At 23.2% G+C, this 13,582-nt stretch overlaps 1 protein-coding gene across 2 annotated transcripts; it reads left to right on the plus strand.

Moving 5' to 3' along the window:
• The first annotated feature begins 1,212 nt into the window (after positions 1-1,212).
• Positions 1,213-13,574, plus strand: LOC112592421 (condensin-2 complex subunit G2-like). Of its 2 annotated transcripts, XR_003114554.1 has the most exons (20): positions 1,213-1,302; positions 1,653-1,916; positions 2,376-2,549; positions 2,643-2,828; positions 3,127-3,240; positions 3,304-3,489; positions 3,576-3,749; positions 4,154-4,504; positions 4,611-4,917; positions 4,981-5,204; positions 5,315-5,590; positions 5,663-5,848; positions 7,780-7,955; positions 8,042-8,208; positions 8,311-8,501; positions 9,304-9,438; positions 9,587-9,733; positions 9,809-10,029; positions 10,114-10,734; positions 13,074-13,574. XR_003114554.1 is itself a non-coding variant. In XM_025336460.1 (19 exons), the coding sequence occupies exons 1-19, from the start codon at positions 1,213-1,215 to the stop codon at positions 10,190-10,192; spliced, it is 3,648 nt and encodes a 1,215-aa protein (XP_025192245.1). In that variant the 3' UTR covers positions 10,193-11,080. The 2 variants fall into 2 exon arrangements, 1 of the variants encoding a protein (XP_025192245.1); XM_025336460.1 differs by lacking the exon at positions 13,074-13,574 and having other exon boundaries at positions 10,114-11,080.
• The last annotated feature ends 8 nt before the right edge of the window (positions 13,575-13,582 follow it).

The following is a 13,582-nucleotide window of genomic DNA, read 5'->3' on the forward strand; positions in this document are numbered from 1 at the left end:
TGAAAAAACATAACTACGTAAACATAGACTTTTCCAATAAAGCCTTAACAATGTAAAGATTGCAGTGGGCCGTCTTATTTGATAAAGAAATTAGATGACTTATTTTCTGGGGCGTCTGTGCGCATGGCCTCAAAAGCAAATAAGTCTTTATCAATGTTTAGAATCTTCTTTTTTTATGTTTTAAAATGTATATAAATAAATAATTATAGTGCCTTCACTGGGAGGTATCTTTAATCCGTCCTTCACGTCATAGTTATCTAATTCTTCAATTTTACTTATTGTTCAAAATGTATGTAACAGATTGTGGAAATATAAATTAAGTAATAAAAAAAAAAAAAAAATTAATAATTATAATAAAATGTGAATTTTTTTGTTTGTTTTTTAAAGAAAAAATACAATCTATATGTAGGTATGTATTACAATAAGTATAAAGGGTGTTTTTAAATACGATTTTTTGATGTAGGTAAAGAAACCATGAAATGATGGCACTTGAATTTTATTTAAAATAAAACGACTACTATTTATATGGGGAGGGGCGCATGTTTATATTTATTCACCCAGGGCGCCAATGAAACTACCGGCGCTGTTATTCAATGCAGTGGATAATATTGATGATATAAATATTTTTAAGATTGAACTGATATTTAATAGTGAAAAATTTACAATAGTTATAATTATTATGTATCCATCTTGTTGAATACTATATTATTATAATATGAAAACAATTGTTTATAATAGCCCCTTTTAATATATACATAGGCAATAGAACATACAGTATTGTGGCGACCTTCTTATCAAGAAGTGATAAAACATGTACGAGAAGTCGGAAACGGACGTCTTCGAATTGGCGGTTAAATATCATGTAAACAATGTTTATACTTCATGTCTTCTGTTATTTGGACATTGATACCATTGATATAGTCTGATTTACTGGTTTTACGTTGTAACTAATTTATTGTGATTTCTAATGTTTGTTTAATGCTCGTGTTTCTAGTTCCCTTGAAATGTAAAATATGGTATTTACAAAGTTGATAATTATTTAGTTAATAATAAGTAATTATTATAGAATTTCATTTAAATGAATTTTACACCATATGACATTTTTATGTAATTAACTTCTTTGTGTTTATTTATTCATCAAATTTTGAATATTTAGTACTGTATATATTTTTCAACCATGAAGTAGTATTAAATTTGACAATACACATCAAAATGAGTGAAAAATCATTCAAAACAGTTAAAACTAAATTGCTAGAATGCAACAAGTTACCAGAACCAATAAAGGACATAATAAAAATAACGGTAAGATTATTTTGTTTAAATTTATACTCTTCTCAAAATATAATGAATTTAAATCACTAAATCTTTGTATTAAACATTTATTTAAACTATTAATATTCAAATAATTAAACTGTCCTTTCACAATTATTCAATATTTTATTAAATACTTGAATAACTTATTTACCTATGTATTTTATAAAAAAAATATATGAGACTACCAGAGAGACTACTTATCAAATGTAAATGCCAACAAAAATGCTATGATTAGTAATAATATAAAATGTATACATTATTATATATCTTTTATTTACCTATCACATTAATGAATCATAACACTATAAATAATTTAATGTATTTTTTTTTTTATTTAGAGCAACAATTCATTAAAAGACTTAGATGGAAACAATTTCAATCAGTTATGGATTTTAACACATGATTTTGTTAAGGAAATGACACTTGTTGACAATATTACACAGGATGAAGAGTTATTGCTATGTTATCAATCAATTTTAAATCTTGTTAACTATACAGTTACATGCGCCGATGAAGACATAATAGGTGCATATGAACAGAATTATTTATTTAAAACAATACTGGTGTTTCAAACTTTTTATTCTACAAATCTCAAATATAAGGTAATTACGTAAGATCTATTAATACTAAATAGTAATTAAGTAACACTAAAAACTGTAATAAGTAATAATATAATGCTGTAATTTTAAACATTTTTATGTTTCAAAATCATAAAAATGAATAAAGTACTGAAAAGAAAAATCACATATACTGACGGCTCACAAATATATTATATTTTGTTTGTTAATCTAATTATGGTTTATTATTTTCTAAAAATTTACTTATATGTTGATAAATTAACATTTTTGATAAGTATATATAAATAAAAATTCAACTTAAAATTTTTTACTATTCATTTTTTTCTTTTTTTTTTAATTCCCTTAAAGTATAATTTATTAAAGAACTATTGTATTACCATTTTTAAACAGTAATTAATAATATACATGATAGCAAAATATTTGATTAATACTTATCTGATTATAATAATATACTTTATTGAATAATTTAATATTTTTTTTTAGTTCAAATTAGATATAGCAAAGATGTGCTGTAGCTTCTGGCAATTAATAACTTCATCACCAACACAAAATGGATCTGACAATATCAATTTAGACTTAATTTTAACTCAAAATTTTGTCTTTACTTTTAATTATATATTTGATACTATTAAAGTGACTACTAAAAAAATGGATATGGTAAGAATATCATACCTACCTACAATATATTTAAATATGTTTTTTTTTTTTTTTGTAATAAGTAATTTTAATTGATTATTTTGTATGTTATAGAAAGTTCTATCTACTTTACTGTGGGAATTTTGCAAAGTTGTGAGCACTTTATCTTCCAATATAAATGGATTGAATTTAATAGTTCCCAATTTGAAAAAATTAATGAAGTGTCCATTGTTTTTGGAGACTGAAACAGGAAAATTAGCTATCGCAGATATATTTACTTGTAGTCAACAACTATTTCATGTAAATTTTAAGTAACAAATAATTTGAGACCAATACTTATATGCAGTGGCATTTTTATGTTTTTTTTTTTTTTTATTTATTATAAAATTAAATAACAATAATAATAACTATCCTCTCATCAATATTAAAATTGTTATTTGTATGATTATTTGCTTTTGTTAAAAAAAAACTGAAATGAAAATAATTGGTTTTTATTTCTTTTCTTTTTCAAAATACATATACCACCGCTTATTATAGATAACTCATATCACATAACTATTAAAAAGTAATGTTAATATATTTAATATGTTTTTTGTAGAAATTTCATCAAACAGTCAAACAAAATTTACCAAAAGCAAAAAAGTTAGAAGCTGAATCATATGGAGAAATATATTTTATTTCATGGATAAATTCTAATTCATCTATTAGAGAAGTAATTTTCTTTATAAATAGTTTAATATTAATTAAGAATTCTACAATAATTATAAAATTACAGGTTATTGAAGAACAAATGTTTGACTTAATATCCAAAACATTAACATTAAAGCGTACAGGTTTAGCTTTTTGTACTTATCGTAATGCTTTAATTCTTTTGCAAAGTTTGCAAAATCACAGAAAACATTTAATGTTTAGCAAGGTCATAACTAAACTATATGCTCCTGTTATTTGGAGACAACTAACGGTATGCTTTTCAATTTTATATTTAAAATAACTTCATATTTTTATTTTTAAAGTTATATTTTTTTTTTCATTTACCTACTCAAATAGAGTGAATTTAGTGTGATTAGATGCAATGCTACTGATATTTTAGCAAGAGCTTATCCTTTAGAAAAAAGAGGAGAAGGTCGAGAAGTATCTTCAAGGTTTTTAATAAAACAACAAAATGCATTTTTGGATTTACTAGTGGATGTATGTCCTCAAGTTCGAATAGCAGCTATAAAAGTATGTAAATATATTTTAAGTATACCTATTTAGATTATTAACCATATACTTTTTGATTTTAATGCCACATTTTTGTATTTATCATTTTATTTATTATGAATACAAAATTACATTAACATATTAATACACAGACTTTATTAGCAAAATATCTAAAACAATCGAGTCCATTCCATTAAACTAAATAATACAATAATAAAATCACTAAAAACCAAATGTATTAATAACTTTATAAAACAATATTTATAGGATATTTAATTTGTCTATACCATCTTTAATATCTATTTCCAAAATATTTTTTAAGAACCAAACTTAGAACTTTATAAATATTTAAATAAAATTCTTTAAATTGATACAATTAAAAATGTATTCAATGAATTTGACTCATATGGTATAAATCTTTGTAGGGAATTTGTAGCTGTATGAGATATTTTTGGAATTCTTTTGAAGATGATCAAATAATTGAATGTTTTAAAATATTTATACGTTTAATTGATGAAAGCATATTTGAAGTACGAAGAGTTTTATTTTATGGATTTTGTCAGTTACTTGAAGAATTTAAATCCCATAGTTATTTTAGAAACCCTTTTCTTATTACAAAAATGAAAAATACATTTCATGATGAGAATGAAAAAGTTAGACGTGCTTTTATACATCTTCTATTGAAAATAAAAAAGATTGATTCACAGTCAGACACTAAAGATAAAATCAACTTTACCAAAATAGTTGATTTAAGAGATATTGCTTCTGCACTTGCTGTAAGTAAAAATATTACATATTATTATAAATCTAAATCAATCAATAATTAAAATGTTTCCATTGCATTTTCATTTTTTAATTTATTCTAATTTTTAATTTATTTAGCGTGAAGATAAGCAAAATGGATTTTTACTTGTTGATTTAATTTTTGATAATTTTATTGGAAGTAAAGTGGCAGACAGACATACAACACTTACAAGATTTTATACGTTTTACAAAATTAATCCAAATGCTTTTCGTAAACTGATAATTTATTCAGAAAAACACCTAGACTTTCATAATGCTTGCAAACTTATTTTATCATTGTTAAAAACTATATATAATGCACTGAAAAAAAAAGAAGAACGTTTAAAAAATTTAGACAAAGAAAATGACATGCCCCCAAAAAGACATAAATCAAATGATGATTCTGGTAATAAAATTAATGTGTTAACAAGAATATTTCAAGATATTTTATACTAATATTGTATTCTAGATTTAACCAATGATACACATAATTCATCTTGCAGTTCATCCATTAGTAATAATGAAGATGAAGAACAAAATGAAAGTAATAATATATGTTGTGTTTTGGATTGTGTTCACTGTCTTATGATACTTCATCGTAATGAATTTAAGAATGAAAAAGACCATCAACAACTAAAAGATATTCAAGATTCTTCTGTCATATGTTTAATTAAAATATTTAAGTTCTATAAGGTAATCATTTTTTTATTTTTATTTTTATCTTTTCAAAATGTTAAAGCAATATGCAAACAAATTAGTAAATTTATAATTAAATAATAAATCTGTTATTGTATCATAAATAGGAAGGTGATGCTTACTACAGTGCAGTTAGCTTAGCAAGTTTAATGCCTTTATCAAAATTGAGTGCTCATGTATCTATAACAAGTACAGCATTATCCACCTTAAAACAATTGCCTTATGATATAAATCAAGCAGAAGAAGAAATTGATATGCGAAAAGTTAGTTGTTTGGTTTATTCATTATGCATGTGGAAACGAGGCTATGAGATACTTCAATTTGTAAATGTTTGGTTTGACGAAGCATTCAAAACTTTAAATCTCAATGAAACACAATACCCGGTATAGTTTTGCTTAATTAAAAATCATGTTGTGAAGGTCAATAATAAGCAATAATTTATTTTTATACTTAAGGATTCTAAAATTGATAGAGGAAAAAGGGTCAGATTCAAAATAAATTTTGATGAATGTAAACCATTGACTGGTATCTTATTAATAAACACAATGCTTACCAATTTACAAACACAAAAAACACTTACAGATTCTGATGTCAATAAAAAAAATACCTACGATCTTTTCTTGTACTTGAAGCGTGTTAAGGTGAGTCAAACATTCATTATTTAATAGTTAGTTTATTAATTAATTTACAAGTGGTTATTTTATCAACATTTTATTAAGTTTTTTAGGCAGATTGATTATATATACATTGCTATGAATTTAATGCATTAAGGAACCATGAAATATCCATGTACTCAAAAATAGTTAAATTTGCACTATAAATTTCTAAAATTACACAAAATTAACTTGATAAAATTAATTCATTATTATGTTTAAAGCTTAAAAATACCGATCAATATATAGGTTTAAAGACATCATACCTACATCTGTTATCTCCTTCTTACCAACAAATAACATACTACAATTTACGTTCAGCAGTTTCAACTTTACGTTGTTAACTTAAATTTAACAATGACTTGACCTATTATCAAAACTAATATTTTACATTCCCATAACTTGCTTTTAAATTAAGAATATCTTTAAAAACTAATGAAAAAATACATAATGTTCTGTTTTGACTTCCTCTTAGGAGAAAGTTATATCTGCATATTTTGTTTCTATCTTACAAGTTTTTTAACATAGAAAATGTATATTAAGTTCAATTATATAAGTTTTAATATTAAAGTAAATTAAGTGTATTATTAAAATTTAAGATAGCTACCAAAATTGTCTTTATATAACTTTATTTAATTATTTTTAAATTTTAAAATAGTTGTAAATCTAAAAACACTTATTTACTTGCTTCTTAATTAAAATATCGATAAAACATAAACAATAGTCTTACCTTTAATTTGATGATAATTCAATTAATTATAATATGAAATTAAATACATTCATATGCATCTGTATACATATAGCTAAGTTTGTCTTAGCTTCCTCTAAAGATATTAGTTTTCTCTATAAATTCAATATTAACATTTTTATGGTCATAAATCAGTGATTCTCAATCTTTATTTCGCGACCTACTTGGTTTCATTTTTTAAAAATTAGTTAAATTAAAAAAAAATAATAATAATTTTAAAAAAATATAATAATAATATAATATAATTTAAATCTTTCTAACAAAACGGTAAATAAAATAACAACTAACCAACGATGATACATTTTAGTGACTAATATTGAACCAACAACGACTGATAATTGTCTTTGTCGAGCTGCCACTTTATCCTATTTTATCGCAAAATTCTGCATATTAATACTCATCGAAATAAATAAATATATGACAAATTATTATTTAATACCCACGTAAGTTTTGGTACTACATTACTATAATAATATAAGTATATTTAATAACAATATAACAATAATATATTTGATATTAATTTAACATACATTTCTTGGAATTTATATAATTCAAAAAAATTGTTCACGACCCACCAAAAATCGACTGACAACACACAGTTTGTTGAGAAATGCTATCATAAATCATTAAATTGAATCTAACCAAAATAGTAAATTATGTAAATTTTTCAATAATCTCGCATTCTTACCTGTACATAAATCTTCTAGGTAACACCTTAACATGGCTAGCCCTTTTAGTACTAATAAAAACTATTAACTTGTCAAATTCATAAAATAATATATTAAATTATGTTGTTTTAAGTAATTTATGTTTTTAATAGTACGCAAATCAAAATAAAAAGGTTGAAAATAGGTCCATCGCCATATCTCCTTTATGAAACTGCATCTACAATAAGTTAAATTATATTATATACTTCTTATCTTTAAATAAAAATAAAGCTGTAAGAATTGAGCTTTTGAATCCATCATTTGGCTTTTAATATGTAGTCTTTCCAACTTGAGTATTCTTATTATTTATAATATTTTTAATATAAATTCTAACAAGTACTTTAATTTGTTACATATTTTATTTGTTAAAAGATTATAATGAACTGATTTTTTTGTATTACAATAATGAATCAAGATTTTACTGATGTATATTTTTTACTCATTTATGTATTTTTAATTTTTAGGCAGCAATTGAGAACCGAATATCTTCAGATAATGTTTTAAGTAACTTATTATCAGATGAAGTCTTAATTGAGTTATTTTTACTACATAATCGATTACATTTAATTTATCATAGTCAGGAAAAAAACATTGATGAAATTATAAAGTATCAAACTTCTATTTTAAATTGGGTCACTAAGTTAGTATTTATGATAGTAAATTAAACTACTTAATATACTGTTAAAAAAAAAAAACAATAATTAATTTAATTAATTAAAATTCCAGCAATCTACTTATTTCTGATTTACACCATAAAGATAAAGCTACTATCAAATTTGCCGTTAAAATAATAGAAATTGTTAATAAAATAACATTAAATATGTGTTTAATGGCTTTTGTGAATACAACATATTTGGATGATTATATTACATTTTGTGCTACTGTCTTGCATAGTAAGTTAATATCTACAATAAACATTTTTTTTTTTTTTTTGTAAAAACATATTTATTTGAATATGACTTAAATGATATTTAAAATTATATTTTGATGTTTAGATCATTTAGGTCCTTGGCTTTTAACATCAATGATCGCAACTTTAGCACATATCTCAAAATATTTTAACTATTTAAAATATGTGGATAATCATTTCAATGACACATCAATATTGACAAATTGTGTGTGTAGTATTATATCAGTTCTCGGTGAATCAAAATTTAATGCCGATCGTTTTATTAGTGTTATTGGGGTAAGTTATTTTAAATCTGAAAAAAATAAAACAAAAGAAGAAATATCTTAATTATTTAATAAAAGCAGCTATTTATTAATATCTTAAATATTTAATTGTATCTGTTGGTGACAAATTATAGATTTATATACCTAAATAAAAACCTTAAAATATTACATTAATATATTAATTCCTATGTATATTGCAATAAATACCAGAATTGAATATAAACTAGAAATTTTAGTAATAACTAATAGTTACTAAATATGATGGTAAGAACTCAATAGTAATCATACTTAGCTTCATTTGTTTTAAGAAACAAAATTTTGTTCATTGACATTGTCTATAAAAGATTCAACTGATTAATGTATCTGTAAATAGAATAGAATAGTATGCAATTTAAAAGTGACAACAGTACACCATACTTAATTAATAAATAAGAATACATACTAATATATTTTTTATAAACTGTTCAAATACACGTATTTAAACTCAATTATTATTTGCTGGAAAATGATAATAATACTGTAAAAATTAGTATTAGTTGAGAAATGATATATAAAAACTAAATGATAAAATAATTTGAGTTCATACTATATTATCAATAAAATCGAATTCTTACTACTCCCTTAGTTACTGTGAGTTCTTATTTTTAAAATAAATGTATTTATTTAAAATGATTACATTGCTATAGCAGTTTATTAAGCATTATCATTATAGTTATATTTAAAATTAATTGTATGTTGAAGGTAATTTTTAATTTAAATAGTTTAAACTTTTTAAAATTGCTAACTAAATATTTAATATGTTAAATAATGATTAGGATACAAAAGCATTTCGAAGTAACTTGATTATGCAGATTTTGGAAATTTATAAAACAAATACAGTGGAATTCAATCAAGTTTTTATGACACTCATTGAAACTATTATGAATATTATTGCTAATCAAATTCGAGAAGTGAGTTTTTAAACAATTTTATTTTAAAAAAATAAGTTTTCAAATAATTTTATTCTTAAATAACTAATTTACTTTTTTGTATTCTAAAATACCAAATTAATAATATGCTCTGCTAATGTTTTTATTATCTGTAATGTAATAATTTTAGATTGACGAAATTGATTTAAATGAACACCTTACAGAAATGCCATTTGCTAGTTATCAGTTAGCAGCGATAATTTTAAGCAATACAAAGTTAAGAAAACATTTTTCATCTAATGCAGTTGTAATATTCTCATCTGATGTATTTAAAAATGTAAGAATTCAATTTATAAAAAATACTCTAGTACTATTTTGAATTTGTATTAATAGTTTTTTAATTTTACTATAGGACTGTGTTTTACTGCTATCTGCAATCTCTTATGTGTATACATTATCATTTCAATTAAGTAAAACAATAGTAATTGATCTTGAACCAGTTGTAAAACTGCTCTATAAAAATTTGATGGAACATAACATAGTTAGAGCTCCGCTTGGTGATAACTGCACTATAAATAATACAAATGCTGAACGAGGCGTATCAATCTTGGAAACATCTAACTTCAGTAATGAGTAAGAGATAATTTAATGTATTATATATTTTATAATAATTATATATATTTCAAAAATGATGGAATAATTCAATGTTTATTACAGAATAACAAATTTCAAACAAAAAGGACGCAAAGTCTTGATTGCAACTGCTAAGCAATTGCATGTTACTTTATCTGAGTAATACAATTACATTTTTCCCTTTACAAGGAAAAATAGTTTTATTAAAAATAAAAATAATGTGATAGATTAATATGCATATATTACTGTTTAAAACCAGCAAAGAAATTGATGTTTGCTAATCTATATAAATTTTTTTTTTTTTGATTAAATATAAATAAAAATATTTAAAATTTTACCATGTGTGAGAATGTTATGTTATGTGCCAAAACATCATTACAATACTTATGGACAAAAATAAGATATTTTTTAAACATACTTTCATAACTTTTTTTATGTATAGGTACATATTTAAGATGTTGATAAAACTGTTAACTGAATTAACTTATGAACAAAAATGTGAATTTTAAGAGACTAATTTGCATTAAGAGTGTATTTTTATTTTACTTTTAAATATTTTGTATCCTACATTACAATGTATAATTATAAATTATTATTACTTATAGACTAAACTACTCTATAAAAATAATTTTAATGAAAACCACAGAGGTGAAGACAATAAACAGTGCAATTCTATTTTGAACAAAATGGCTTTATTGTATTAAGGTATTTATAGTGTTTATACAATATTTAACTTTACTCATTTAATCTAAATATATCATATTGAACTTTGTAAACTATTTATGTTAGCGATGAACTTATCATAACACTTTTAGGTGGTTTTTTTAACAATGTTCTCCTTTTACTTTAAATCTTTTAAACAAATACTATCTTTATGATGTTTTTATTTGAATTATATGAAATAACAGTTAATATGACAATGTATTACCATTCTGACGTCTTTGTCAAAGCAGTGCTTAGACTACTCGTGTACAGTTCTTATTAAATTTATAATATTTAACTTAAAATATTATGATATTGATACATTTATGTTAGATCTTTAATTTTAATAATTATATTATGCCATTATAAATTTGTTTAATTGTCATAAAAATAGAATGTATTTTTGAACTTGCTGTCTATATTTTAAAACTTTTTAAATACCTGTTATGTTTCTATTGTAATAATTAATAAGAAATTTAATTTTAATTTTTTAAATATAATTATAATATTATTGTAATTTATTTTATAGTTAATAGCATAATTAAAATATCCATGCACATCTTTCTTAATCCTTATTACTATAAACCATGATAAAACAATTTGTAAAATGGAGACTTATTAGTTATTAGTTATTACTTATAATAATTATTAACTTATGACATTACTATATTCCAAGCTTCTAGGGTTAGATTAATTTTTATAAATTTATTCTTCATTCATAAAAAAAGAAAAAAGAGCCATCAGTTGACTCTTACTAAAATGTAAAAAGTTAATATCAAAATATTTAAATGATTTCTACAAAATAATGGATTTATTTTTAAAAGGTCAAAATTCTAATTTTAAACGCTCATGAACCAAATATTGTGACTAGATTTTCGATATTTTTGAATTGAGAATTAAACAAATTGTTAAAAGATTTGTATTAAATTTTCTAGTAGGTATTTTTACAATTTTACCCAGTGAATAATTTTTAATCTATATTTCTAAAAAAAAATTAAAGTTTATCATAAATGGAAAATTATAGTATAAACATTTAGTGAATAATTTAAATATATACAGTTATTCGTTTTTGAATTACACAAAAAAAAAAATTTATTTTGTCAAAAAGTTTAATTTGTTTAAAAATTTCCGTTTTCCTTAATTTTTAATTTTGACCTCTCCGGTGATACTGAATTGAGTCCATGTTACTTATATGTGTTTGAATTGAGTCCAGCTTATTATCTTAATATCTTTAATTGAATCCGTATAATAGATAAAATTTCATGATTTCATGACTATCTCATAGCCGGTGATAACTTGGTACTTTGCACATCATATTACATCGAATACGAATACGCAACGTTAACGGATATTCATCAACGGGCCGTTAATGTATACTCGTTTAAAATCAACCAGTCGTGCCGAACACTCTATGAACACACAATTAGTTAATACTTAGTTAATTATCAAATTATTACGAGTGAGAAATGGAGTGTATGTTTAGATATTTTGTTATATTTCCAAAAATAATAAGATAAGTATGTATACTTACTTGAAATTTCCAAATTATTATTTTTAATACCTATATTATGAAAAAATTTTCAATTTTTTTTAGTACTTTTCTATAACTGTCGATAAAAAATTATTCTCTTGGTAAAAAGTACCTTTGTTTATTATTATACAATTAAAAAAAGGACTCGACTCCGATAACCCAAAAGTATTTGCGGGACTCAATTCAATGTTATTCGTATAAACTATATCCATTTTGTTATCCAAAATAATTTTCAAAGTTGGAAATTTTAGCATTTTATCAATTACTTAACGTATACACACACACCTTTCGCTCAAAATCCAAAAAAAATTATTAAGATCGAAAAGTTGAATACTAACATGCTTGAGTAAGAAAGTAATTTTAAGAGAAAACAATATTAAATATACCAATAATATTTTATATAGGTATTTTACTTACATTCAATGTAAAATACACTTGCACATTACCTATGTGATTTATTTTACGTAAGGCCTACGACGTTTAAGTTCAGCATTAAAAATGAATAATTTTTTAATATACCTACTTGGTTTACGTATTTTTTTGCTTATGAACAGCATGATTTAGATTTCAATACATGCCGTCTATTTTCTTTGATAACTAATTTATATCTAGTGAAAATGGGTAAATTTTTGGCATACGATAAACGTAGTTTCCTTGTATAACTTTTTTGTTTATATAATATAATAAATAGCTTTGGTATGAAAATCAGACAATTTTGATTTCAGCATTGTCAATTCTACATATTATATATTATACGTTTGAATCCAATGTTAAAGATAAATATATTTTATATATAATTCATATTTTACAGGTTAAAATAGGGATATTTTTCGATTAAAAACGTTTAGGAAGCGTAGAGGCAGTCGAGAAGCTTACAACACCCTAACCTCACAAATCACACAGTGACGCGAGTACTACCAAAGCCAGCGTATATTTTACCTACCACCCCATATCACTGTGAACTCGGTAATTACTACGATTTTAGCTATGCCAATCAATCATGTAATATCATTAATTATAGAACAGACTATTATACATTGTAGTCTATTCTACTAATTTCTATAACCAATGGTAATATTAATTCGTCCACGGCAACTTTTCATCACCGTCGCCACTGTCAGATTTTCAATATCTCTGGCTGAAACCGAATGCAGTGAGGGATTATGCATATAATTTATAATAATTATTATTGTATTTACATAATAACACATACCTACGTGATGGATGATGCGATAAATGTAAGACACTCATTATTTCATGTAATAGGGTAACATTTATAAAAATATTTTTATCATGTAATTTTAAATCCTCACAAAACAA

This window comes from Melanaphis sacchari, unplaced genomic scaffold (genome assembly GCF_002803265.2).
Source record: "Melanaphis sacchari strain LSU unplaced genomic scaffold, SCAv2.0 Contig0_pilon_pilon, whole genome shotgun sequence".
In the NCBI taxonomy this organism is placed as follows: domain Eukaryota; kingdom Metazoa; phylum Arthropoda; class Insecta; order Hemiptera; family Aphididae; genus Melanaphis; species Melanaphis sacchari.

Coding starts and splice junctions, on each gene's coding strand:
- LOC112592421 (XM_025336460.1), top strand. CDS start 1,213: ATGAGTGAAAAATCATTCAAAACAGTTAAAACTAAATTGCTAGAATGC. Junction 4,505..4,610: donor ATATTGCTTCTGCACTTGCT/GTAAGTAAAAAT, acceptor TAATTTATTTAG/CGTGAAGATAAGCAAAATGG. Junction 5,591..5,662: donor TCAATGAAACACAATACCCG/GTATAGTTTTGC, acceptor TTTATACTTAAG/GATTCTAAAATTGATAGAGG.